Source organism: Eretmochelys imbricata, chromosome 14 (assembly GCF_965152235.1).
Source record: "Eretmochelys imbricata isolate rEreImb1 chromosome 14, rEreImb1.hap1, whole genome shotgun sequence".
Lineage (NCBI taxonomy): Eukaryota > Metazoa > Chordata > Testudines > Cheloniidae > Eretmochelys > Eretmochelys imbricata.
In genome coordinates this window covers 37,812,791-37,837,466 of record NC_135585.1, presented here as the reverse complement: position 1 = coordinate 37,837,466, position 24,676 = coordinate 37,812,791, and the positions used below count along the sequence as shown (strand labels likewise).

At 46.7% G+C, this 24,676-nt stretch overlaps 1 protein-coding gene across 3 annotated transcripts in view; it reads right to left on the bottom strand.

The window, feature by feature from the left end:
• Positions 1 to 15,897, bottom strand: part of LOC144275097 (butyrophilin subfamily 1 member A1-like) — a 46,528-nt gene extending 30,631 nt beyond the window's left edge. For 2 of the 3 annotated variants that reach the window (XM_077834229.1, XM_077834231.1), the window contains exons 1-3: positions 15,712 to 15,897; positions 5,870 to 5,968; positions 5,231 to 5,341 (exon numbers count right to left, since the gene is read on the bottom strand). In XM_077834229.1, coding sequence (XP_077690355.1) covers positions 5,231 to 5,330 — 100 coding nt within the window. In that variant the 5' untranslated portion in view covers positions 5,331 to 5,341; positions 5,870 to 5,968; positions 15,712 to 15,897. Of the gene's footprint in view, positions 1 to 5,230; positions 5,342 to 5,869; positions 5,969 to 15,684 lie in introns of all 3 variants that reach the window. The other variant, XM_077834230.1, reaches the window with a different exon arrangement.
• Between the last annotated feature and the right edge of the window lie 8,779 nt (positions 15,898 to 24,676).

Genomic DNA, 24,676 nt, shown 5'->3' with positions numbered 1-24,676 from the left:
GGGTATGTGGGTGGGGGAGATGGGAACAGGGAATGGGGGTAAGAAAATTGGAATCATGTTTTGCTAAAGGGGGAAATGGGAACAGGGAATGGGAGTAAGGAAGTTGGAATCATGTTTGGCTAAGGGTAGGAATGGGAACACGGACACAGGTGTAAGGCTCTGTGGTGTCAGAGCTGGGAAGGAGGATACTAAGGAAGGAAACTGGAATCATGCTTGCTGGAAGTTCACCCCAATAAACATCGAATTGTGTGCACCTTTGGACTTCGGGTATTGTTGCTCTCTGTTCATGAGAGAAGGACCAGGGAAGTAAGTGGGTGAAGGAATAAGCCCCCTAACATCTTGGTGCCGGTGACTCGGATGCATCGCATTGGATAGGTGAGTGGCAGCCTGTAAGTCCCTCTCCCCAACAGTCCGCGCAGCTGCTTGGAGGGGGTATCGCAAACTCTCGTGATGGTAGTTGCGGGTTCTGGCAAGCCAGGGAAAGGATTTTTTGGATAAATGGATAAGGAAGAACCAGGGCCCATACCAGGTGCAGGGGTCAACCTGGGATGAGATTAAAAAGGAAATGGAGGAAGTGTTAGGGGACCCAGAGGTATGGGGGGTGGCTGAGGAGCCCACCCTCCTTGGTATATGGGTAGTGGAAGAAGGTCCCTGCCCATGGGGGCTGAATGCCTTCCAGGGAAAGGAGGCACTTCAGTCTGCTTGTGAGAGGTTTGAAGTAAGGGCAGCATTATGGGAAGCTGCCAGTAATCTTTCAAGTTTGGTGCTGCTTCAGCAAGGGCTGCTGAAGGGTTGTAAATTAGTTAGGGGTAGTGAAAGATGATTTGGCTCAAAAGGATTATAGTCAAAAGCAGAGTTAACAGACCACCTTTAGAGACTGGATCTGGGACTTGGTCCTGGGGGAGTGGAAAAAAAAATTTCAAAGGGCAACCTGCCTTTCCACACTCTTTTGTTTTTCTGAAGTTTTAATGGAGGGTACTTTGGATACTTATGTGAGATGTCAAGAAGGAAGTTTTTGTTTAATGATAAAACCCAGTTATATAAATGTAACTGTATGTGCAACTCTGTGCAGTCACATTGGAAGGAAGCTTGGTAATTAAATTATCCAAGGGGGTCAGGTAGAGTGGCTACTACCACCACTATGCTTCTGTCCACAGAAGCCTTTACAGCTATTCTGAGGGAAAATGGGCCCTTTTCCCACAGAAATGGTCTATAAGGGACTGCTGCAGGCAGCAGGCAGAGAGAGAATCTGATCAAAATTATTTGACTTTTGGGTAATGTAATCAAAATCACTAAAGGATGGAAGGGGTTTCTTTTGGAACTTAACTTGGATGCCCCTGGTTATGTCTAGTTGTACAAGATGGAAGTGTAATCGGGGTACAGTTGTGTAAAAAGAGTAATTACAGTGCAAGGGATGTTAGGCAAAACAGAATTTTGTGTGTGTGTGCACAGGTAAAAGAAAAGGAAAAGGGGAGGAATGATGGGAACACTGAGCCTTGGGATGGCTCTGGGGGATCAGATTGTTGCTTTAGTGGGTGTGCATGAAAACTCTGTGGGCATGGGGGAGGCAGTTACACCTTGTGTAAAATTAATATGGCTAATATGATGTTATGGAGGTTAAACTATATGGAAGGAATTTGCATTTTCCCAGGACGTGTGCAGTGTATATTGAAGAAGGGTAAAAGAAATGCAAATAAAACATGGTACTTCATTAAAATCCTAATAGGGCTCCAAAAGGAGCCACAATAGGTTGTGCTTTCTTTTTCAGATCTCTGTGTGTTTTGGAGCAGGAGATGAAAGTAATCAGAACTCTGGTGGAAGTAAAATGCTTCCCTTTTAAGACAGTGTCTGAGCTGCTAACAGCTTTGGATCCAGAAGCAAGCTAGTAAGCCTCTGTGTGTAAATGCAAATTACCTAGCTGATGGGCACAAAGGAGCTGCAAATAACAAATACATCAGGTCAGCAAACAAGCTACTAGAAGATTCAGATTATGGCCCTCCAGGAAAGGGAGGTGAAAAAAAACAAGTCAAGCCTGAAAATAAGGGGGACAGGTTAACCTTAAGGGGTGTGTGTGTGTGTGTACAGTGCTAAAATCTGAAGCTGTGTCTCAGCTATTACCTGAGAATAAACTTAAAGCTTGGTACAGCAGAGAAACTATTGCAAACTTGGTCTGTTGTACAAGAGGGGAAACTGAGGTACAACATCTCATGAGTTTCATAAATGACCAGTGAGTGAGGTAATTCACTAGCCTGACTATAGAACAAAATAAGGACAGCCTGGAGGTAATTCTTCTGTTTTTCCTGCAATTAGCAAGGAAATTTGTAAAAGAAAGTGGTATTATTATTAAGCAATAATCTGTCCCCACCAGGGGGGTGGAAATTGTTTCTTTTGTTTTTCAGACACTCTACAAGCAAGCTGGCGCCAGCGGAAGAATAACTCAGAATACCATGGATCTATGTTTTGTGTTGTTTGTCTGTGGTGTTTGTCTTGTTGCTAGCATTGTTGTGTTTTAATGAACAGAAAACTTCATGATGTGGGTGGGGGATGGCTTCAAAAGGCTGACCCTGGGGGAAGATGTGTATGGGAATGCAAAATGCTCAACTAGGAGGCCAGCACCTGTGTAATAGCTACCGTGGTACTTGGAAATGGAATGGCAGCTAAGGTGGCCCCCACAAGCCCTATGGAAATAATGAAAAGGGGAGGAGCTCACTGGGAATTAATGGAGGGGTGTGTAAAATAGTGTAAATCAATAGAAGATGTTTGGATGTGCCCCTCTCCTATGACTATAGAGGAGCCTATGCAAGGGGTGGACAATTGGGTGTACTGTGTATAAGGTGTTTTGCTGGGAATGTACATATTACTGGAGGCACAATTACACAAGCCCATAACCAAACTACACACATTTACATGCTGCTATCTGGATTTTGGTGCACAAATGGATCTGTGAATCTTATTGCTGTGAATAAGCCAGGGCTTACTGCCTGATTCCATACCAAGTGGTCAAGCTGGTTTGGACAATATCCCATTTCTCTGTGAACATTCAATGGACTTATGATATGGACAAAAGCAAGCAAAACCTCCAGGGGCAGCTTGTTGCAACTGCCAGCAACTGGACACAAGATCGTGTCCCCATCAAAGGAGGAGAGGCAGTGTTTTGGGGGTGTCTCAGATGTTGGACCATACTGCAGTGGTCAGGACTCGGTGTTGCTGTGGATTTTGTATTGTTAACTGTACTTGTGTTAGGTTGCATAGGGAGACAACCTATAAGTAATGGAATAAGCCCTCCAAACCCTGCAGTGTACTAGACAACCCGGACCCAACCTTCTCAGGCCCACTCTAATGGGAAGTCTGGAACACTAATTGGAATAGGTGTGGTGTGCCCGTACGAGAGAAGGTGCAGGGCACTATACTACACAAGGGGCAGTGGGACAAATGGAATATCGACACCTTCCACCTTGATGCCTGGCCCTATCAGGAAATGTGTCGCCATATGTCCTATGCTTTTCCAGGGATACCTGGGCAGGAGGATACCAAAAGAAAAAGAAAAAAAAAGGGGTGGAGTGTTAGGATATAGATATTCAGGCCTGTCTGTAAAGGCCTATACTCTAAGAATTTAGGTGTATTCTTATCACTTGGCTAGTTCTAGAGGTATACAAGAAAGAATCAAAATCACTGTCTGCTGGTGTAAGGGCCTTCTCTTACTGTGACAGTCTGAGGCCCTGTTCTTAGGCTAAGGCCTTTGGCTAAGCAGCAGAGGCAGCCATAAGCTGGGAAGCGAATGGTCACATCCTCACATTCCAAACTAGTCACATTGAAATAAGGTGCTATTGGGCTGTCAGGCACTGTCAGGACAGGATTGTATTCCTATCACCTCCAGAGAAAGGGAAGTGCCTAGAAAATGTAAAAGGAAACTTAGTTTGATAGCATCCTGTCTGGCAAGAACTCACTTATCAATAGCTAGGATGTGAAATCCTCACTTCTGTATTGTTTTGTCATTATCGTTCCCACTTTGCTATTGTTTGTCTGTATAATCTCTGTCTGGTTCTGTGATTATTCCTGTCTGCTGTATAATTAATTTTGCTGGGTGTAAACTAATTAAGGTGGTGGGATATAATTGGGTACATATCACAACTAGTTTTTAGTTTTATCACAACTAAAAACACCCAGTTTCTTTAACCTTTCCTCAAAGGTCAGGGTTTTTAAACCATGCATCATTTTTGTTGCTCTCCTCTGGACTTTTTCCAATTTGTCCACATTGTTCCTAATATGTGGCACCCAGAATTGGACACAGTACTCAGGCTGAGCCCTCACCAGTGCCAGCCAGAGCAGGACAATTACCTCCTGTGTCTTACATGCAACACTCCTGCTGATACACCCAAGACTGATATTAGCCTTTTTTTTGTAATCTCCATCACATTGTTGACTCATATTTAAAACTAAGATTTTGATATGGGTTTTAATTAAAAGATTTTAATAAAAGTCACGGGCAGGACATGGGCAATAAACAATAAATCATGGAAGCCCAAGCCTCGCCATGGGGGGCTGGAGCCTTAGTTCTTCCTGAGCGGAATCATAATTTTCAGGAAGTCATGGAGGTCTCGTAAAATCATGAAAGCTGTGACCTCCATCACTGATTCATTACCTTACCAATTGATGATCCACCATAAGGCCAGATCCTTTTCAGCCCCCAATCCTTTACTAGCATTACCACCTAGTCATTTATTCACCATTTTGTAGTTGTGCACTTGATTTTTCCTTCCTTAGTGAAGTGCTTTTGCACTTGTCTTTATTGAATTCCATCCTGTTGATTTTGGACCAATTCTCCAATTTGTGGAGATTATTTGGAATTCTAATCCTGTCTTCCAACCTCTCCCAGCTTGGTGTCATCTGCAAATTTTATCAACATACTCTCCAGTCCATTATCCAAGTCATTAATGAAAATATTGAATAGTGATAGGCAGAGTTGCAGAAGTTTACGATGAGGCAGGAGGAAAGTTTAAGGTGAAATATGATGTAAAAGTCCACTGAGTACAAGTTACACTGAGACCAAGGGGAGTAAAAAGGGAGAAAAATCAATATCTTTTCCCTGCCTCCCCTCCAAAAATAGGATTTTATTTCTCAAACGTACATAAAATGCTCTTATTATGAATTGTTTCAAAATAACAAAAGATCAAGGTATTAAAACTGTTGAAAAACAGTAGAATACTCTCTGTGACAAGAGGCTTCCTACCTGATTCCAGTGTAGGAACATGGAGCGTAAAAAAGAAAATGATATAACTGCACAGAGAGAGGTTGCCCATTGCACAGTGGGAGTGGAAGGAAATCCTCATCTTGATTGTACCTTGATCCAGACATCAGAAAGGAAAAGAAAAAACAAATACAAGTGAACAACGTGCTGTAATTTGGGCAAAATTTGTTGAGCACAATATGAATCCTAGGACTTGTGCTAGTTAATAATTGCATCAAAATGTGCAAGTTTGCTACTGTTTTTAACATAAGACATTACAAGGCAAAACAAAACTTGGGCTTCCCCATTCACCACCTCAAATTACAGTCCAATATTCTGGGCAAAGGCCTTAATACTAGCATTTTCAAAATTCCTTGAAAAATATTATCACAAAAATCACTAACTTTTGTAGAGTAACAGTCTGGTTGTAAAATGACAAAGAGAAAGTCGCCAAGAAGAAAAAAAACCCTTAATGTATTTTGTATCTATTTTTATACTGCAGTGTGAGAAAAGGCATTGCAATTTCTGGGTCTGTGTCACTTGGATAAATACAGATCATCTAAAGTCATTAATGCACCCTTTCAAGTAGAAAAATTAGCATTTTAAAAACAAATGAAAGGATGAGAACTTCCTACCACCTACCTCATGAGCCCAGGAGAAACTTCTCAGCAGTTACAGGATCACTGGGACATTTCCAGCTTCTCTATGGTCAGTGAAATGGACCCTTAGTCCAGGAGGTGCCTTACAATGAAAGAATTCAAGTTACGGTATAAAGCAAAAATCATTTAGGAAAAGAGATTCAGTTCAGTATCGTCTGTCCTTGTGCCATTTTATGATAATGCTTTTTAAATAGCAGCAGAATTTACTCTTTTCTCCTGCACGTAGCAAGATTGAAGATGCAAGTGAACTTGTAAAGCAGAAAGTCACCATTATCATTTAGATGGTGATATGAAATTAAAGAGCCTTATGGAAACCTGCACACGAGAATGTGCTTATTCTCTTAAACCCAGCAGGTTTAGCCTCACGCACATCCCAGTTTGAGCAGAGTCATTCCCACTTTGGAAGAGGTTGCTCCACCCTGGCATGATGGAATGATGGTAGTCATTCCATAGTTAAGACTGTAATTGTTCCCTTTATAACCCTGGTTTTTGACCCTACATCTATAAACTACAGGAAGATCCTATCAGCATCAAAATTGGAACACTAGGTCTGGGGCTGAGGTAAACTATTTCTACCAAATTTGATGTGAATTGGACAAGTGGTTGCTGAATTATAACAACCTGGAAAAGAGGGGTCACCAGAGTTTTAAAAACATCTTTTTTTTTGCTGCTTTATAGCATAAAAACAAACACAAACCCCATTTTCTTATGGCTGCTTGGCCCTTCCACTCCCCCCACGCTCAACAGAAGAGGTTCAGGGGCTGCCTCACATACCCCATCCCTGGCACAGCACCAACCCTCTCCCCATTACTCTAATCCTCTGAACACTCTGGTTTATGAGACTTGCCCAATGTTTGGCTCTTCCTGCAGCCTCTTGCCTTGTTCACATGGTTGGGAAGAGGTAGCTCCATTGTACAGACAGCATAGCTAAGCACACAGATTTAGCACACTCATTCCCAAAAGGCAGTGTGGCTAAGTGGGAGTGACTTGGGTCTGCCCCAGGAGAGACCTGAGTTCTTTTCCTAACTCTGCTAGAACTGACCTTAGGTAATATCTCAGGTCCTCAGTTACTGCCTCTATGATGTTAGCAGAGTCAGGATGAGCTCCACCCTGACATCTGGTGGTGAGGTGTGGCAACTTGTGGAAAAGAACTTCAGGGGCTGATCTCATTTGCATAGGCACACCCACCCCACCTAGAATGAGGCCAAAGCTGCCCAAATGGTCACTTTGGCTGCTGTGGGATCCCCAATGTCTCTGTTATTGGGGCAGGAAGAATAAATTGTTATTACCCTGATTATGGGAATCAAGGACAGTGGAACTGTACTTGGCCTTTTGTATGATGGAGGGACTCACCATCAACTAAATAGCAGTCGCTAGGCAAGGGACATGGATTCTAAAACTGTAAATTGAGAGAGGCTTGAGATAGGTATTAGTACCTGGCGTGCGTGCGTGCGTGCGTGCGTGCGTGCGTGCGTGCGTGCGTGCGTGCGTGCGTGCGTGCGTGCGTGCGTGCGTGCGTGCGTGCGACATCAATTGCACTCCTGTCTCTCCACTGTGGAATGTCAGAGCTAATTTTTGGTCTTATTAAGAGTCTCCCTACAGGTACTATGCTGAGCTCACTTTGGCCTTATGGTGCACCAGCACTAAGGCTCCTGCTACTATGAGCTGAAATCACTGAAGACTGTGTCAAGTAGCGGGGAGCTGGAAGATCTAGAGTGCAGTGGTGCTGTTCATGGATAGGCTGGCGGAGCGTTTGTGAGATGGCAAGCTGAGCTGTTTGTGAGACAGCGGAGCCGTTTGTGAGAGAGTGGGGCAGAGCCCTGTGGGGCAGTCAGCTTCTAGGTCATGTAAGGTACCCCTTACCTCTTTCCCCCCACACAGGCACATTTTTAGCTGGACTGGGGAGTAACACTCTGCAGATGAACTTTTGAACTCTGGGGCTGGACATTTTGGATTTTGGGTGATTTTTGGATTGCTGGACTCAAGAGACGTTTGGGTTGTGGGACTCAAGAACCCGAGGGAAAGGATGTGGCCCAATTTTCTGGGATGGGTCTTTGCTCATGGTTTGGTTAATGAACACTAGTTGTGGTGTTTTCCCAATTTAATGCTGATGTCGTTTACCTCATGTTATTAAAGATTCTCTGTTACACCGAGACTCTTTGCTTGCGAGAGGGGCCTCGAGCCAGTTTTGCATTTGATTTGATGAGAGGAGATTTGCATTTGATGAGAGGGAACCCCTATGTACTGAACCCGGCCCTTGCTGCTATCAACTTGGCCTGGCAGAAGGGTTACAATTAGAAGGGGGAGAATGATATTTGTTGGCATCCGAGGAGAAGGACACAGGGTGGTATTCACAAAGGTACTTAGGTGCCTGAGTCCCATTTTTAGGCACTGCTATGACCCACAAAACCGCTGCTTGGCTGCTGCCCAACCCTGTAGGTGCCTGAACTCACTTGGCTGCTCAGCACCTAAGTTTTTGCAGCACAAATTCCCCAGGTGCCTAAGTTTCTGCCTCCGTTCATGTGCACTGCTGACTCCCCCAAGGTTTCCAGATGTCTATCTCCTGGCCAACCCCCAAAACAATCCACACCTGGGGAAAGATAGGCAGAGGAGCACCTATCTCGTGTATTAGACCTGATCTGGGAGGCAAGCTGAGAGGCTCCCTAGCTCCACACAAAGCAGTTGCGGAGGAGGGGGAAGCTCATTTCCTTCACAATGTTTAGCCCCATAGTTAGGGCATACATCATGGATATGGGAGACCTCCAATTCAAATCCCTCCTCTGCCAGAAGAGTAGAGATTTGACCAAGTCTCCGATAACTGTTCCAGGCTATGGTATATTCTAGTTTAAGCTGTTCCACTTAAATATTAATTGGGCCAGAGGAAAGTGTGACAATCACTCTATGGTGGATAGAGCATGCCCTGAGAGATGGCAGAGCCACGTTCAATTCCCTGCTCCTCCTCCAGCAGAGAGGGGGATGTAAACCAGGGATTTCCCACATTCCAGGTGAGTCTCCCTAGCTCCTGGGCTAATGATTGTTTTGTGTGGCACTAGGCAGCCTCTGAGCCCAGAATAGCCCCACACCCCAAGTTAGGCGGAGAAGCACTTATCTTCCCTCAGCTGAAAATCACTAGCAGAGATAAACACATTCCTGCAGAAGGGTTTAGCACACACCCCTCTTACTTTTCCCCCACTGGTTAGCTTAGGCAGCTCCCCACCAAGCGTGCTGGCGTTATGAACCGCATTCTAAGGTGCCGGTGTCTCCCCATTCATTGTATACAGAACCTGGGCACCTACCTCAGGCTTTGTGAATTGTAGTGTGTTGCTGTGATTTTCTAGACGCCTGAAAGTTAGGCATTGTGATGCTCAGTGTCACAGCCCTTAAGTGCCTTTGTGAATCTAGCACATGCCAGCCTTGATCAATACTCAGACTGTGAAGTGTAGAGGAATATTAACACCAGGAGTGAGACTGGACCACATGGTCTCCTGGCTCCCAGCCCAGTACACCTCCCTCTAGCCTAGGGATGTTAAACTCATTCTGTGCAGTTGGCCAAATTCCATTTTTATTATGATCTCGGGGCCAGGGCATCCATTTAGGACTCACCACTCTCCTCCTTCCACAGTGGCGCCCTCACCAACCCCAATGAGATATTAAGAGCAGAATGCAGCCTTTATAGAGTAAATTCACTTTTCATTATCATCACAGTGTGTTACTTCTTCAGGGCCTTGTTATCATGCTCAGCATCACGCAGTGGGGAAAACGGTCCCAACTGTGACCACCATTCTCTCTGTCTGTTGTTCCTCTTCCTTCCCCATCCTCCCTTTTCTTTTTTCTTTCTCTTCCCTTACTTTTTATGTCTCCTCCTGTCCTTGCTCAGCATTATTTCCTATCAGCTACCACCATTTCACCTCCACAGCTTCCCACCCACCCCCTTCCCTATCCCAGTGGCTAAAATGGACAGTGGTAAAATAGTTAATGCTAAGGTAATGACAGAAATGACCCCCAGGTTCACACCTTACACACCATTGCAAAAATGTTTGTACAAGGCATGCCTTCTGAAGTGTCGTTTAAAAACACATCATTTGCTGATCAATCATATCATGGCAAAATACAGCACATAGGAGCGTTACATGTAAAGTTAGCATAAATTAAAATCATAACTAAAAGTACGTTTTCCAGGTAAGTCTGGGGAGTGGCCAAACCAGTTCCTCAGAGACAAAGGGCAAGCTGATGCCTTGGCCAGATGAAAACAAGGCTGATGGACAATTACCTGCTAAGTGGCCATTCTTTGACAGGCAAAGGGGCAGGACAAAAATCTACATCCTGGCAAAGAAAAAGCATGCAGTTCCATCCACAGACTGCCTGTCGCCTTGCTCCCAGTTGGAAATTCTTCTCAAAGGGGGGACAGGATTATAAAAAGGAGGGGTAGACACCCCTAGGGTCCCTCCTCTCTCTCTCCCCCCACCAATCACATTCTCTATACCTGAAAAGACATAGGAAGCAACTGTTGGACTCTGGGGGAGGGGTCCTGACTTAAAGAGTTTGGTCTGTAAGACTGCTGAAAGCATCGGTGAAAAACTTGGCTTGAATCTAATATAGTTTGTTAAATTAGACACTAGTAAGCTTTCTGTCTTTATTTTTCTTGTAACCATTTCTGACTTTTATGCCTCATTACTTGCACTCACTAAAAATCTATTTCTTTGTAGTTAATAAGCTTGTTTTAATGTTTTACCTAATCCAATGTGTTTACATTGAAGTGTCTGGATAACTCTATTTAAAGTAATAAACTGCTATATTATTCCCTTAAAGGAATAATGAACATAGTATATGTGTACTGTCCAGGAGAGGGCTGGGCATTACTTTTCTGGGAGGCAGCCTGGGACTGGGAGTATGCCAGGATCACCCTATGGTAAATTTAAGGCCAGTAACAGCCAAGGTGTGGCTGACTGACTGCAGCACACACAGACATAGCTGGGAGTGACTTACACACTGGAGGCTGTTTGTGAGCAGTCCAGGTTGGAGGCTACAGCAGCAAGGCATTGTAGAGGGCCCCCAGGTTACAGGGCAGGGGTGATGCTGCTGCTGCTCATTGATCTGGACTGTACCCTCATATGTCACAAAGGTTTAAAACAGAATTATTGGAAACAAAAGCTGAGATTCTGTACTATTTAAGGATTAGCACCGGGCCTTCTCATTCTGCGGTTTGAAAAATAAGGAATAAGGGCTTCTTATTTTAAATGATGGTCCTTGATTCAAGTCCAGCTGGCACATTCCGGGGTGCAGTCCATACCAGTGAGGTGTGTCACTGCCTGTTCTGCATCCTGGGGTACTTCACAATGCCTTTCTGCTGCAGATCCCAGTCTGGGCTGCTCACAATCAGCTTGCCAACATGCGGGTCACACCCTGAGTGTCTGTGTATCACCGCAGCCCTGGTCCAGCAACTGCGACCCCAGCAGCAACACTCCAGCTACACACTGGCTTCCACTAGCCTTGGTTACTCCCTGCAGAGTGACCCCAACACACTCCTAGTCCCATACTTTCCCAAAAATGTGTGTTCGGCGCTGCCCACCCCTCTCCTGGGCAGTGCAGATATTAAAGATTCATGGCCCTTGTAAGGGGTCAGTGCACAACATTTTATAACTTTAACTGGAGTTACCAAACAGCTCAGTTTAAACACAACACTGGATTAGTTTAAATTAAAAATAAAATAAGTTTATTTAACTATAAAGAGATACATTTTAAGTGAGTACAAATATAAGACATTAAAGTCAGAAATGGTTATAAGAAAAAATAAAGATAAAATGCTTACTAAGTAGCTAAAACTTAACAAGCTAGACTTGGTTCAAGGTAAAATCCTACCACATATTCCCAGCAACAGGAATGAACAAAATCACACATCAGGCTCTACCTGGAATGTCAAAGGGCTAGTTCCTTTGTTTTCTGAGGTGGGATAGAGAGACACGAACTGGGATGTTTTTGCCTCTTTTATAGTCCAGACACCCCTTGAAGTGGATTCTTCTGAAGATTACACCTCAAAACAAAGTTTGGTCAAACAGTAAAGAAGGCAAAATAGAGTCTGGGGAGAAGGAGGCGCCATGCTTTTTCTTCTCACCTGTGTTTGCTGAAATGCAGATTTGGCTTGTCTCCTGCCAGTCCCCCCCTTGCGGTCTTGAGGACCCTTTTTACTAGTGTAGCTATTAGTAAATATTAACCCTTTTAGTTCTTTATTTCTGTATATTTGATTCATTTATAGATAGAAGTACTGGGATTAATCTGCAGCAAGGGAGATTTAGGTTAGATATTAGAAAAGCTTTCTAACTATAAGGGTAGCTAAATTGTGGAATAGGCTTCCAAGGGAGGTTGTGGAGTCCCTATCATTAGAAGCTTTTAAAAACAAGTTGGACAAGCAGCTGTCAGAGATGGTCTGGGTTTACTTGGTCCTGCCACAGTGCAAGGGGCTGGACTTTATGACTTCCCAAGGTCCCTTCCAGTCTCACATTTCTATGATTCTATTATTAGAATCTTTAGAATCTTTGTCTTCAACAGAGTATGTCTGAACTCTAAGGTCCAGAATATTGGTCCTTGACTGATAAGTAACCATATTCAGGAATGTTATGCATTATGCTATATTTTAACAATCTTGGGCACTTTCATGTCTATAAAACTTCAGATATTCTTGGAAACCACCTCCATTATAAATAAATATAGATAATGGTTATATAAGCATATATCAACTTAGGAAACTAATAAGGGATGATTGTTATAGCAGATGTTTTCTGTTGGGGAATCCCCAGGGAAGAATGACTGCGGGGTGAGAATGACCCACTGAGAGATGTTATCTTGAAGAATTGTTAGTCCCCTCAGATGTAAATAATCATGCCTTCACACATAAATCAGGTAAAATAAAAATGTATAGAAATGACATCACAACATATTTTTCTGGGAGTCTTGGCAAAGAGGATTTCTTTGTCTACAACCCTATATAATGATACTGGAGTGATGAAGTGGGGATTCTCTTAATGTTTTGTTTGAATACTCTGTGTGTGCCTCAGTTTCCTCTATGTGTTGCATAAGTATCTAGGTGGTGGAATAAGGGTATGTGATCATTGCAGAGAATGTAGAGGGCAGGTGTGGCTTCTGTCTTGCTCCCTGGGCCCAGGCAACAGCTGGACACTCTGTATCCCGGCAACTGATGGCCAGGCCCCATATTTTGCAAGGAACCAGCTGAAGCAGTTGGAGAACAAAGTGAGAGGTGAAGGTTAGGTGACCAGTTTGCCCAGGAAAGAGACAAAGCACAGAGGAGGGGCAACAGGGCGTGACTGAGGGTGGGCTGCTGGAAGCTGGACAGACTTGTTTGGGACTCGGGGAGAGAGCCCAGGGCTCTGAGCTCTGGATCCCCTCAAGATGGACTTTGCTGAATCTTCCTACCTTCTGCGCTAACAAGAACTGTTCTACGCTGTGTTCCCAACAACTAATAAACCTTCTGTTTTATAACACTGGCTGAGAGTCACTGCTGACTGCAGAATTGGGGTGCAGGGCCCCTTTGGGGGGAGTGTAAGGCTTCCCCAGGTGGACTCACTACGGAAAGCTCACAGTGTGAAACAGGGGTGCTGAACGCTCCGAGGTCAGATCCAGGAAGCACTGAAGGAGGCTTGCCCTAGTGAGAGTGCGCCCTAAGGGGAGTCACACTACAAGAAGTCCCTGTCTGAACTTCATTCAGAGTGGTTCCAGAGCACCGAGCCTGTGCACTCCATGTCAAATGGTATGGGAACTTGGAGAGTGAAAACTGAGCCTCCCACCAGATACAGTGAAGCAGAGACACAGATCCAGCTCTTGGTCTAACAACAAAGAGTGGTAATGTATTTCTTTCTTTCTGAATTCTGTATAATGCTGTACTAATCTCTGATTGATAATCTTAGATTAAATAATTCCAGCTGAACCTGTTATTCGACAATCTTGAGTCATTAACTCAGACATGCAACACTACTTTGTAAATTGAGGTAATCACACATTACTTCGTTTAAGACAGACCTCTTGAACAACTTTTGTATAGGCTAGTCTCTATGGTTTTGAACATGTGCTAATACAGAGGGATGTCATAACTTTACATATAATGTTGCAACATACATTTCACCATGATATTATTGACCATCAAGTTGTTTTCAAACGATACCTCACAAGGCATATTTTGTACAAAGATTATTACAATAGTGTGTAGGGTGTAAACACAGGGTGCATTGCCTCACACCCACACAGTAGATCTCAGCAGTGGGAGTCCAGTGGCGTGAGTTTAAGGGCCTCCTCTCTTTCAGTACGTAGTACACTTGCCAGACAAACAAACTGGGGAACACTAAGAAACGAGACAATATTGGCCAACATGCACCTTGACACAAGATGGAGGCACCACATACAAAGAACTCAGGGCCCATTGGTCCTAGCTTGAGTCACAGAGCTCCCAAAGCAGGAGGAATAAGGGGCTGTCCCTCTCTTGGGGATCAGGGGGGTCCCAGGAGGGGTCTACATTTTTTCCTGTGATGTAGGTAAAAAAGCATTCAAAGACTTGTGGGTTGTTGAAATCAGCTCACTTGTAAGGTGCTCTAGCTCAAATAACTCCAGATTTTCCCACAAACTTGATCTCACTTCCCTCCCTCCTTCCCCCCATCCATCCCCCCATGACCATCAGGCTGAGCTGACTTATCTTTTGAAATTTAGAGAGGATGCAAAAGTTGGCTTTAAACAAAAACTGCCTATGTCTCCAGCTCTCCTCCAGGGCTCACGCCGATTTATGCCAGCTGATATCCTGGTAAGGGTTTCTGATGGTGGAGGGTTTACCAGGAATCCAGGTTACAGTGGCACTTCTTGTGTTCACAGCACACACACAGAGAAGTTAAATAAAAATGTAAGTTTTTTTCTTAGATTTCAGAACACACAAGAACCCAACACTAAGAAGAGACACAAATCAGTCTGCTCCCTAAAACAGAGAGCTGCAATTCTCCCCACTTTACTTTAAGCTGTCTGTCTGCAAAGTGACTGCTGGCACAGTTACATGCTTAGCTGCAGAGCCCTCTAGCCTGGAAATGGGACCATGGAATTCCTCCCACCACCTTAAAGCGATAGCTGGCAATCCAACACAGTTGGACCTCAGTACACCCCAGCACTGAGGATCTCTAATTTCTCCTGCATTCATACAGCCATTGAGGGTCAGTGCAGCCCAGGGAAGTGGGTACAACCAGGGCTGCCAGGGAATGCACTGGCTCAACCCCTGCACTCAGTGACTCCTGCTGATGGGGCTCTAGCAGGTGTTAAACCTGAACCCTCTTCTGGGAGAACCCTAAGGACAGCAGCAGAAGTAACACCATCGGCCTTCTGTCTGGGTAACTCCCCCCTCTCCCTGGCATAGAAAGGTCTTCATGGCCCAACCCCTCTCTGCAGCAGCCATATTTAATCTGGCCTACGCCATTTCCCTTCTTCTAATCTCTTAGAGCAGAACTTCAGTGGCATGAGCTGATGGCAAATACACACAGCCAATGGAGAAGGAGAACGAGAGAGCACAAACTTCTCCGACGACAGCTTGCAGGAAAGTCACCAGAGCAGAAGTGCTGGAGTGTAAATGTAATTTGACGATATCGTGCAGAAGAGCGAATAAACAGACACTATTTCAGCCTGAATGGAAAAGGGCCGCAAAGATCTCTGAGCATTTTAGACATTTCTACAGCAATATTTAAAGTAGGCAAGTGAGAGCCCTGGACGGACTCCCTGCCATAGGAACAGTTCCCAAGAAGAATAAGAGAGCCTCACCCACAGCGATTGAGGGCTGACGCTCACCTGCCTGATGGATCCTACAGGCCAGTGCACAGGCTAGCGGCATAGAAAGGGCTCCCAGCTTCAGAACTGCCAGGTCTGCATGACAAGCGAACTTCTCTGTATTTACAGCTGCATTTCCCACTAGGCACGTCTGACTCTAGTCTGTTCAATCAGCTATTGCTGGTTAACTTACAGCAATTTCATCAGCTTCCGAATGAAAGTGAAACCAAAGTTACAGGAAGCCCATTTATGGTATGCAGAGATAAAAGACTTAAAGAAACACACACACAGTCCCAGGGAGTTGACAATTTCAGGGAGAGCAGATGCAATTTTCCCTGGTTTGGAAGGTGACAGTTTTAGTTTTTAAGGCTTTTCCCTGCTCCCTCAGAGTCACTGTCATAACAATCAATTGTATTTCTGTCCCCACAAGCACTACACTTTTCTGACTGAAGCAGTGTGCCAGGGTGCAGAGTTAATAATCAGACCTCAGTAGTAGCCCTTGGCCAAGGCAGGAAAGGCCTCCCTGGGGTTCCAAGTAATTCACAAGTTTTCTGGTGCAAAATAAAACAAACTCTGAGAGATAGGCCACATTCTCCTTTCACAGTGGAGCAATAAACACCAAGAGCCATATTCTGCCTGGCCTTCATGCAGGTGTTTAGTGTGAGCTCAGAGGGCGCAGAGAGGCTTTCCCTCCCTCCTTGCATGGCCTACATAAAGTCCCCCAAGACCCTGTACTGGTAAGACTAGGGCAGGGCAGGCTACAAAGAGGTGCCGCAGCTGGCATGCTCCCACTGCATGTGCTGTAACCCAACCAATATCTTCATACCTCCAGAGCTGACTTCCAAGCAGAAAGGCCCTGTCTATCTCCCGGGTACGCGAGAAGGGACCAGCCCCTTCAGCTGAGCCTAACAGGCCCTTCTTTATTTGATAGACTTACGGGGGGAAGATTGAGGGTTGTTCCTGGGGGACGAACAGGGCTCCTCTGATTTATTGGCTGGCTGACTTCATTCATCATTTGTGTGGGATAATGTTTTCCTGCTGGGTGGGCGTCATGAGCTGTTGTGACCCTTATGAATTGTTCAGGCACCCAGAGCATTTTGGAGGGGTATTTTATTGGTAATTTACTCTAAAGAAAGGCTAATAGTAAATAACAGAACTGGTCTTGCATGTTTTCCTCTAGGGGAGGTGTCAGAATTGCCAGGGGACACCAGTTATTTTAACTCCTGCCTCATCTCCCCCAGCCAGAAGTGTCCCATGACTCAGCCAGCCTGCTCAGGAGATTGGGCTCCCCCAAGGAGGCTCCTTTGCTCCCCTCTCAAAAGTGGGGGGGCAATGGCCCTTTGCCCCCCTCCCCAGTGCCTATGGAAGAAACCCATTTCAGTGGCTCCTTGGGAAGGAGAGGAGCCAACGGGCCAGCTAGGCCCTGGCAGAGGACCCAGGGCTGGGACTACATGGACAGATCCCCCAGAGCCCCTCCTGTTGCAGCAAGCAGGGGTCATTGCATAGAGCTGCCCTGATGTCCCCTCTCCTCCTCTCATGGATCCATATAGGATTGGTACCATGCTCCAGCTTTGGAACAGTCTCTCGGAGGAAGCCCTTTGACGTGCCAGACCCCTAGAGGTCTCACTCTTCCCCCAGGGTAAGACACGTGGCTTCACTGCCTCCTGAGACTGGACCTGTGGACCTTCAGCACTCCTGCTTCACACCAGGAGCCCTGTTCAGCGAATCCAGCTGAGATAGACTCCTGATGGAGACTTGTCCACTCTTCAGGGATTAAGACACCTCACCAAGCATTTGCAGTAACATTCAAAGAGCATTGACTAATAAAGTAGGGTGACCACCCATCCCGAACTGGATGGGACAGTCCTGACAGACAGAGTTCAAGTCCCAGTCCCGGGGTGAATGACCCCAGGACAGCATTTGTCCTGGATTCCCTGTGGCACTGCTGTGCACCTGCCCAAGGCTCAGGGGCTGCACCAGCCTCTTCCCAGGGGTGGGTGGGCTGAGGTGGGCTTCACTACAAGGCCCTGCTCCATGCTCCTCCTCTCCCCCCTGAGGTCCCCTCCCCAGGCCAGATCAAAAGCTAGAGCTGGGCTACTGTGGGGAACCCCAAACGCTGTACCTGCCCTGGGCAGCATGCCATGGGGGGCAGGGACATGGACCGGGATATAGGCCTGGGATCTGGTCAACCCCCCTCCCGGTAGTAAACCAGCCTTGGATGAAATTCAGGGAGTTCACCACTAAAATCGAAAAAAAGAATATCCTGCTGCTGATAAAGCACCCCCATCTTAGGAATGTCCCTAATGGGAGTTGTAACCACCAAGGTTGTAAAGTAGAAACACGCAGGCTCTGGGAAAATTTTAGGGAGTATACAGAGACTCAACAAATGGTAAGATAGGTTTAGTAGATTTGAAGGAGGTAGCTAGTTCTATCTATATAATGTAAATGAAAAACAATGCTCTTTGGAAATCAACTCCAGACTGCAGTACAATAACAAACTGCAAAACACCATATTCCCTGCATGACTCTGATGTATGTGGGCACACGCTGGGCATGTCAGGGGTAGCAGAGAACAGCAGGAGGGAGGGAGAGAAGGGAGAGGAGTTCAGCGGGGAGCCCAACAGGTACGTGTGGTGCTGGGCACACAGGCGTTATTGCTGAGCTGTAACGTGTGTCTATAACACAGCTGCCACATTCAACAGGAGCAAGGCAGAGCAGAGTCCGGGGGAAGAGGTGGGGAGGCAGCCAGAGTGGGTGTACCAGGCTGTGCTGTCACCATGTGTGTTTTCTCTGTGACCTTGCTAGAAAGGGGCTAGGCAGAGGCAGCAGGTCCAGTGGTTAGAGCAGGAAATCTCTGCCCTATTTACAACTGAGCTAATGGCTCCCTGCCCTCTCCTGTTCCCCACGATATGCTGAACTGGACGTGTCTGTCCCTGGGAGCTCAGTAAATCCCTCCAATACCTTCCCTCTGCCCAACCCAGCTCCCCTGTCCACATCTGTGCCGGTGGCTCTCTGGGGAGTTCAGGAGTGGCGGGTGGTGCTGTATTACTCTGAGGTGAGTTAATGATGAATGAACCAGCCTGGCCATAGTACAGTCAGCACATTTGTTTATTGCCCTGTTTGCTGTTAATGGTTATCAGAATCAGTGATGGTGGGTTAGTACCTAGGAACCCCAGTCACAGATGTGTAATAAAGAGACATCCCTGGCCCAGGGAGCTCACAATCTACACGACAGACACAATAGGAGTGACAGAGACTCCCAGCACAGGTGTGGGCAGGGAGGGTGAGGAAACACTGAACCAAACTTGGCTGTGAGCACTGACCACACTTATTTGTCTGTTTTTAGGAACAGGAAAACCAGGCCCCAGCACTACTGAATAACAGAATGTTCTTATAGGTTCAGGTCACGGTGCAATGATCAATGTTTTATTCTAAATGTGAACACAGAATCACAACTGGATGGAAACTGAGTGTAAACAGAGGCCAGTGAACATTCATTGTCCCCTTGGAAGCACTGTGCTAGTCTCAAATCCTCAGACTCATGAGTTTTCTTCCCTAGCTTCTGCCTGCATTTTCAAGGACCTGCAGGATAGCTCCTACGGATGAGCACACTTTACCCACAACCTACTTAAGGTATGTCTACACTACGGAATAAGGTCGAATTTATAGAAGTCGTTTTTTTAGAAATCGGTTTTATATATTCGAGTGTGTGTGTCCCCACAGAAAATGCTCTAAGTGCATTAACGCGGCGGAGCGCTTCCACAGTACCGAGGCTAGAGTCGACTTCCGGAGCGTTGCACTGTGGGTAGCTATCCCACAGTTCCCCCAGTCTCCGCTGCCCATTGGAATTCTGGGTTGAGATCCCAATGCCTGATGGGGCTAAAACATTGTCGCGGGTGGTTCTGGGTACATATCGTCAGGCCCCCCTTCCTTCCCTCCCTCCATGAAAGCAAGGGCAGACAATCGTTTCACGCCTTTTTTCCTGAGTTACCTGTGCAGACGCCATACCACGGCAAGCATGGAGCCCACTCAGGTAACTGTCACCGTATGTCTCCTGGGTGCTGGCAGACGCAGTACGGCATTGCTACACAGTAGCAGCAACCCATTGCCTTGTGGCAGCAGACGGTGCAATATGACTGGTAGCCGTCCTCGTCGTGTCCGACGTGCTCCTGGCCACGTCGGCTGGGAGCGCCTGGGCAGACATGGGCGCAGGGACTAAATTTGGAGTGACTTGACCAGGTCATTCTCTTTAGTCCTGCAGTCAGTCCTATTGAACCATCTTATGGTGAGCAGGCAGGCGATACGGATGGCTAGCAGTCGTATTGTACCATCTTCTGCCGGGCAGGCAAGAGATGATGGCTAGCAGTCGTATTGTACCATCTTCTGCCGAGCAGCCATGAGATGTGGATGGCATGCAGTCCTCCTGCACCGTCTGCTGCCAGCCAAAGATGTAAAAGATAGATGGAGTGGATCAAAACAAGAAATAGACCAGATTTGTTTTGTACTCATTTGCTTCCCCCCCTCCCCTGTCTAGGGGACTCATTCCTCTAGGTCACACTGCAGTCACTCACAGAGAAGGTGCAGCAAGGTAAATCTAGCCATGTATCAATCAGAGGCCAGACTAACCTCCTTGTTCCAATAAGAACAATAACTTAGGTGCACCATTTCTTATTGGAACCCTCCGTGAAGTCCTGCCTGAAATACTCCTTGATGTAAAGCCACCTCCTTTGTTGATTTTAGCTCCCTGAAGCCAACCCTGTAAGCCATGTCGTCAGTCGCCCCTCCCTCCGTCAGAGCAACGGCAGACAGTCGTTCCGCACCTTTTTTCTGTGCGGACGCCATACCAAGGCAAGCATGGAGGCCGCTCAGCTCACTTTGGCAATTAGGAGCACATTAAACACCACACGCATTATCCAGCAGTATATGCAGCACCAGAACCTGGCAAAGCGATACCGGGCGAGGAGGCGACGTCAGCGCGGTCGCGTGAGTGATCAGGACATGGACACAGATTTCTCTGAAAGCATGGGCCCTGCCAATGCATGCATCATGGTGCTAATGGGGCAGGTTCACGCTGTGGAATGTCGATTCTGGGCTCGGAAACAAGCACAGACTGGTGGGACCGCATAGTGTTACAGGTCTGGGATGATTCCCAGTGGCTGCGAAACTTTTGCATGAGTAAGGGCACTTTCATGGAACTTTGTGACTTGCTTTCCCCTGCCCTGAGGTGCATGAATACCAAGATGAGAGCAGTCCTCACAGTTGAGAAGCAAGTGGCGATAGCCCTGTGGAAACTTGCAACGCCAGACAGCTACCGGTCAGTTGGGAATCAATTTGGAGTGGGCAAATCTACTGTTGGGGCTGCTGTGATGTAAGTAGCCCACGCAATCAAAGATCTGCTGATATCAAGGGTAGTGACCCTGGGAAATGTGCAGGTCATAGTGGATGGCTTTGCTGCAATGGGATTCCCTAACTGTGGTGGGGCCATAGACAGAACCCATATCCCTATCTTGGCACCGGAGCTCCAAGCCCCTGAGTACATAAACCGCAAGGGGTACTTTTCAATAGTGCTGCAAGCTCTGGTGGATCACAAGATGTTTCACCAACATCAACGTGGGATGGCCGGGAAAGGTACATGACGCTCGCATCTTCAGGAACTCTGGTCTGTTTCAAAAGCTGCAGGAAGGGACTTTATTCCCAGACCAGAAAATAACTGTTGGGGATGTTGAAATGCCTATATGTATCCTTGGGGACCCAGCCTACCCCTTAATGCCATGGCTCATGAAGCCGTACACAGGCAGCCTGGACAGTAGTCAGGAGCTGTTCAACTACAGGCTGAGCAAGTGCAGAATGGTGGTAGAATGTGCATTTGGACATTTAAAGGCGCGCTGGCACAGTTTACTGACTCGCTTAGACCTCAGCAAAACCAATATTCCCACTGTTATTACTGCTTGCTGTGTGCTCCACAATATCTGTGAGAGTAAGGGGGAGACGTTTATGGCGGGGTGGGAGGTTAAGGCAAATTGCCTGGCTGCTGGTTACACGCAGCCAGACACCAGGGCAGTTAGAAGAGCACAGGAGGGCGCGGTACACATCAGAGAAGCTTTGAAAACCAGTTTCATGACTGGCCAGGCTACGATGTGAAAGTTCTCTTTGTTTCTCCTTGATGAAACCCCCCGCCCCTTGGTTCACTCTACTTCCCTGTAAGCTAACCACCCTCCCCTGCTCCCTTCAATCACCGCTTGCAGAGGCAATAAAGTCATTGTTGCTTCACATTCATGCATTCTTTATTCATTCATCACACAAATAGGGGGATGACTACCAAGTTAGCCCAGGAGGGGTGGTGGAGGAAGGAAGGAAAATGCACAGAGCACTTTAAAAGTTTACAACTTTAAAATTTATTGAATGCCAGCCTTCTTTTTTTTGGGCAATCCTTTGTGGCGGAGTGGCTGGTTGGCCGGTGGCCCCCCCACCGCGTTCTTGGGTGTCTGGGTGTGGAGGCTATGGAACTTGGGGAGGAGGGCGGTTGGTTACACAGGGGCTATAGTGGCAGTCTGTGCTCCAGCTGCCTTTGCTGCAGCTCAACCATACACTGGAGCATACTGGTTTGGTCCTCCAGCAGTCTCAGCATTGAATCCTGCCTCCTCTCATCACGCTGCCGCCACATTTGAGCTTCAGCCCTGTCTTCAGCCCGCCACTTACTCTCTTCAGCCCGCCACTTACTCTCTTCAGCCCGCCACCTCTCCTCCCGGTCATTTTGTGCTTTCCTGCACTCTGACATTATTTGCCTCCACGCATTCGTCTGTGCTCTGTCAGTGTTGGAGGACAGCATGAGCTCAGAGAACATTTCATCACAAGTGCGTTTTTTTTTTTCTTTCTAATCTTCACTAGCCTCTGGGAAGGAGAAGATCCTGTGATCATTGAAACACATGCAGCTGGTGAAGAAAAAAAAAGGGACAGCGGTATTTAAAAAGACACATTTTATAAAACAGTGGCTACACTCTTTCAGGGTAAATCTTGCTGTTAACATTACATACATAACACATGTGCTTTCATTACAAGGTCGCATTTTGCCTCCCCCCCACCGCGTGGCTACCCCCTCAACCCTCCCCTCTCCCTGTGGCTAACAGCGGGGTACATTTCTGTTTAGCCACAGGCAAACAGCCCAGCAGGAATGGGCTCCTCTGAGTGTCCCCTGAAGAAAAGCACTCTATTTCAACCAGGTGACCATGAATTATATCTCACTCTCCTGAGGATAACACAGAGAGATAAAGAACGGATGTTGTTTGAACGCCAGCAAACATACACTGCAATGCTTTGTTGTACAATGATTCCCGAGTACGTGTTACTGGCCTGGAGTGGTAAAGTGTCCTACCATGAAGGACGCAATAAGACTGCCCTCCCCAGAAACCTTTTGCAAAGGCTTTGGGAGTACGTCCAGGAGAGCCACGAATGCCAGGGCAAAGTAATCCTTTCACATGCTTGCTTTTAAACCATGTATAGTATTTTAGAAGGTACACTCACCAGAGGTCCCTTCTCCACCTGCTGGGTCCAGGAGGCAGCCTTGGGTGGGGTCGGGGGGTACTGGCTCCAGGTCCAGGGTGAGAAACAGTTCCTGGCTGTCGGGAAAAGCGGTTTCTCTGCTTGCTTGCTGTGAGCTATCTACAACCTCCTCCTCATCATCATCTTCTTCGTCCCCAAAACCTGCTTCCGTATTGCCTCCATCTCCATTGAAGGAGTCAAACAACATGCCTGGGGTAGTGGTGGCTGAACCCCCTAAAATGGCATGCAGCTCATCATAGAAGCGGCATGTTGGGGCTCTGACCCGGAGCGGCCGTTCTACTCTCTGGTTTTCTGGTAGGCTTGCCTCAGGTCCTTCAGTTTCACGCGGCACTGCTTCGGGTCCCTGTTATGGCCTCTGTCCTTCATGCCCTGGGAGATTTTGACAAAGGTTTTGGCATTTCGAAAACTGGAACGGAGTTCTGATAGCACGGATTCCTCTCCCGATACAGCGATCAGATCCCGTACCTCCTGTTCGGTCCATGCTGGAGCTCTTTTGCGATTCTGGGACTCCATCATGGTCACCTGTGCTGATGAGCTCTGCATGGTCACCTGCAGCTTGCCACGCTGGCCAAACAGGAAATGAGATTCAAAAGTTCGCAGTTCTTTTCCTGTCTACCTGGCCAGTGCATCTGAGTTGAGAGTGCTGTCCAGAGCAGTCACAATGGAGCACTCTGGGATAGCTCCCGGAGGCCAATACCGTCGAATTGTGTCCACAGTACCCCAAATTCGAGCCGGCAAGGCCGATTTAAGCGCTAATCCACTTGTCAGGGGTGGAGTAAGGAAATCGATTTTAAGAGCCCTTTAAGTCGAAATAAAGGGCTTCATCGTGTGGACGGGTGCAGGTTTACATCGATTTAATGCTGCTAAATTCAACCTAAAGTCCTAGTGTAGACCAGGGCTTAGTGTGGTATTATTCATGCTGTTTCTCCAGGACTGAGGCCTCGGGTGATCTCAGCCCAGCCGGAATTCATACATTCATATATTTTAAACCTGAAGGGACCATTGGATTTAGTCTGACCTTTATAACACAGTCCAGTGAATTTCACCTGGTTACTGAGCCCAATAACTTGTGTTTGACTAAAACATCCTTTCAGAAAGGCCTCAGTTTGGACCAGGAGACATAAAGGGATGGAGAATCCAGCCCCTTGGGAGTTTGTTAATCACCGGCACTGTTAAAAAATGGTGCCTTATTTCTAATTGAATGTGTCTGGCTTCAGGTTCCAGCCATTGGTTCTTGTCCAGCCTTTGTCTGCTAGATTACAGAGCTCTTGAATGCCCAGGATTTTCTCCCCGTGAAGGCATGTAAACACCATGATTAAGTCACCTCTCACTCTTCTTTCTGATAAACTGAACAGATCGAGCTCTTTCAGTCTCTTTCCATAAAGCATTTTCTCCAGCCCTCGAATCACATTTGTAGTTCTTTTCT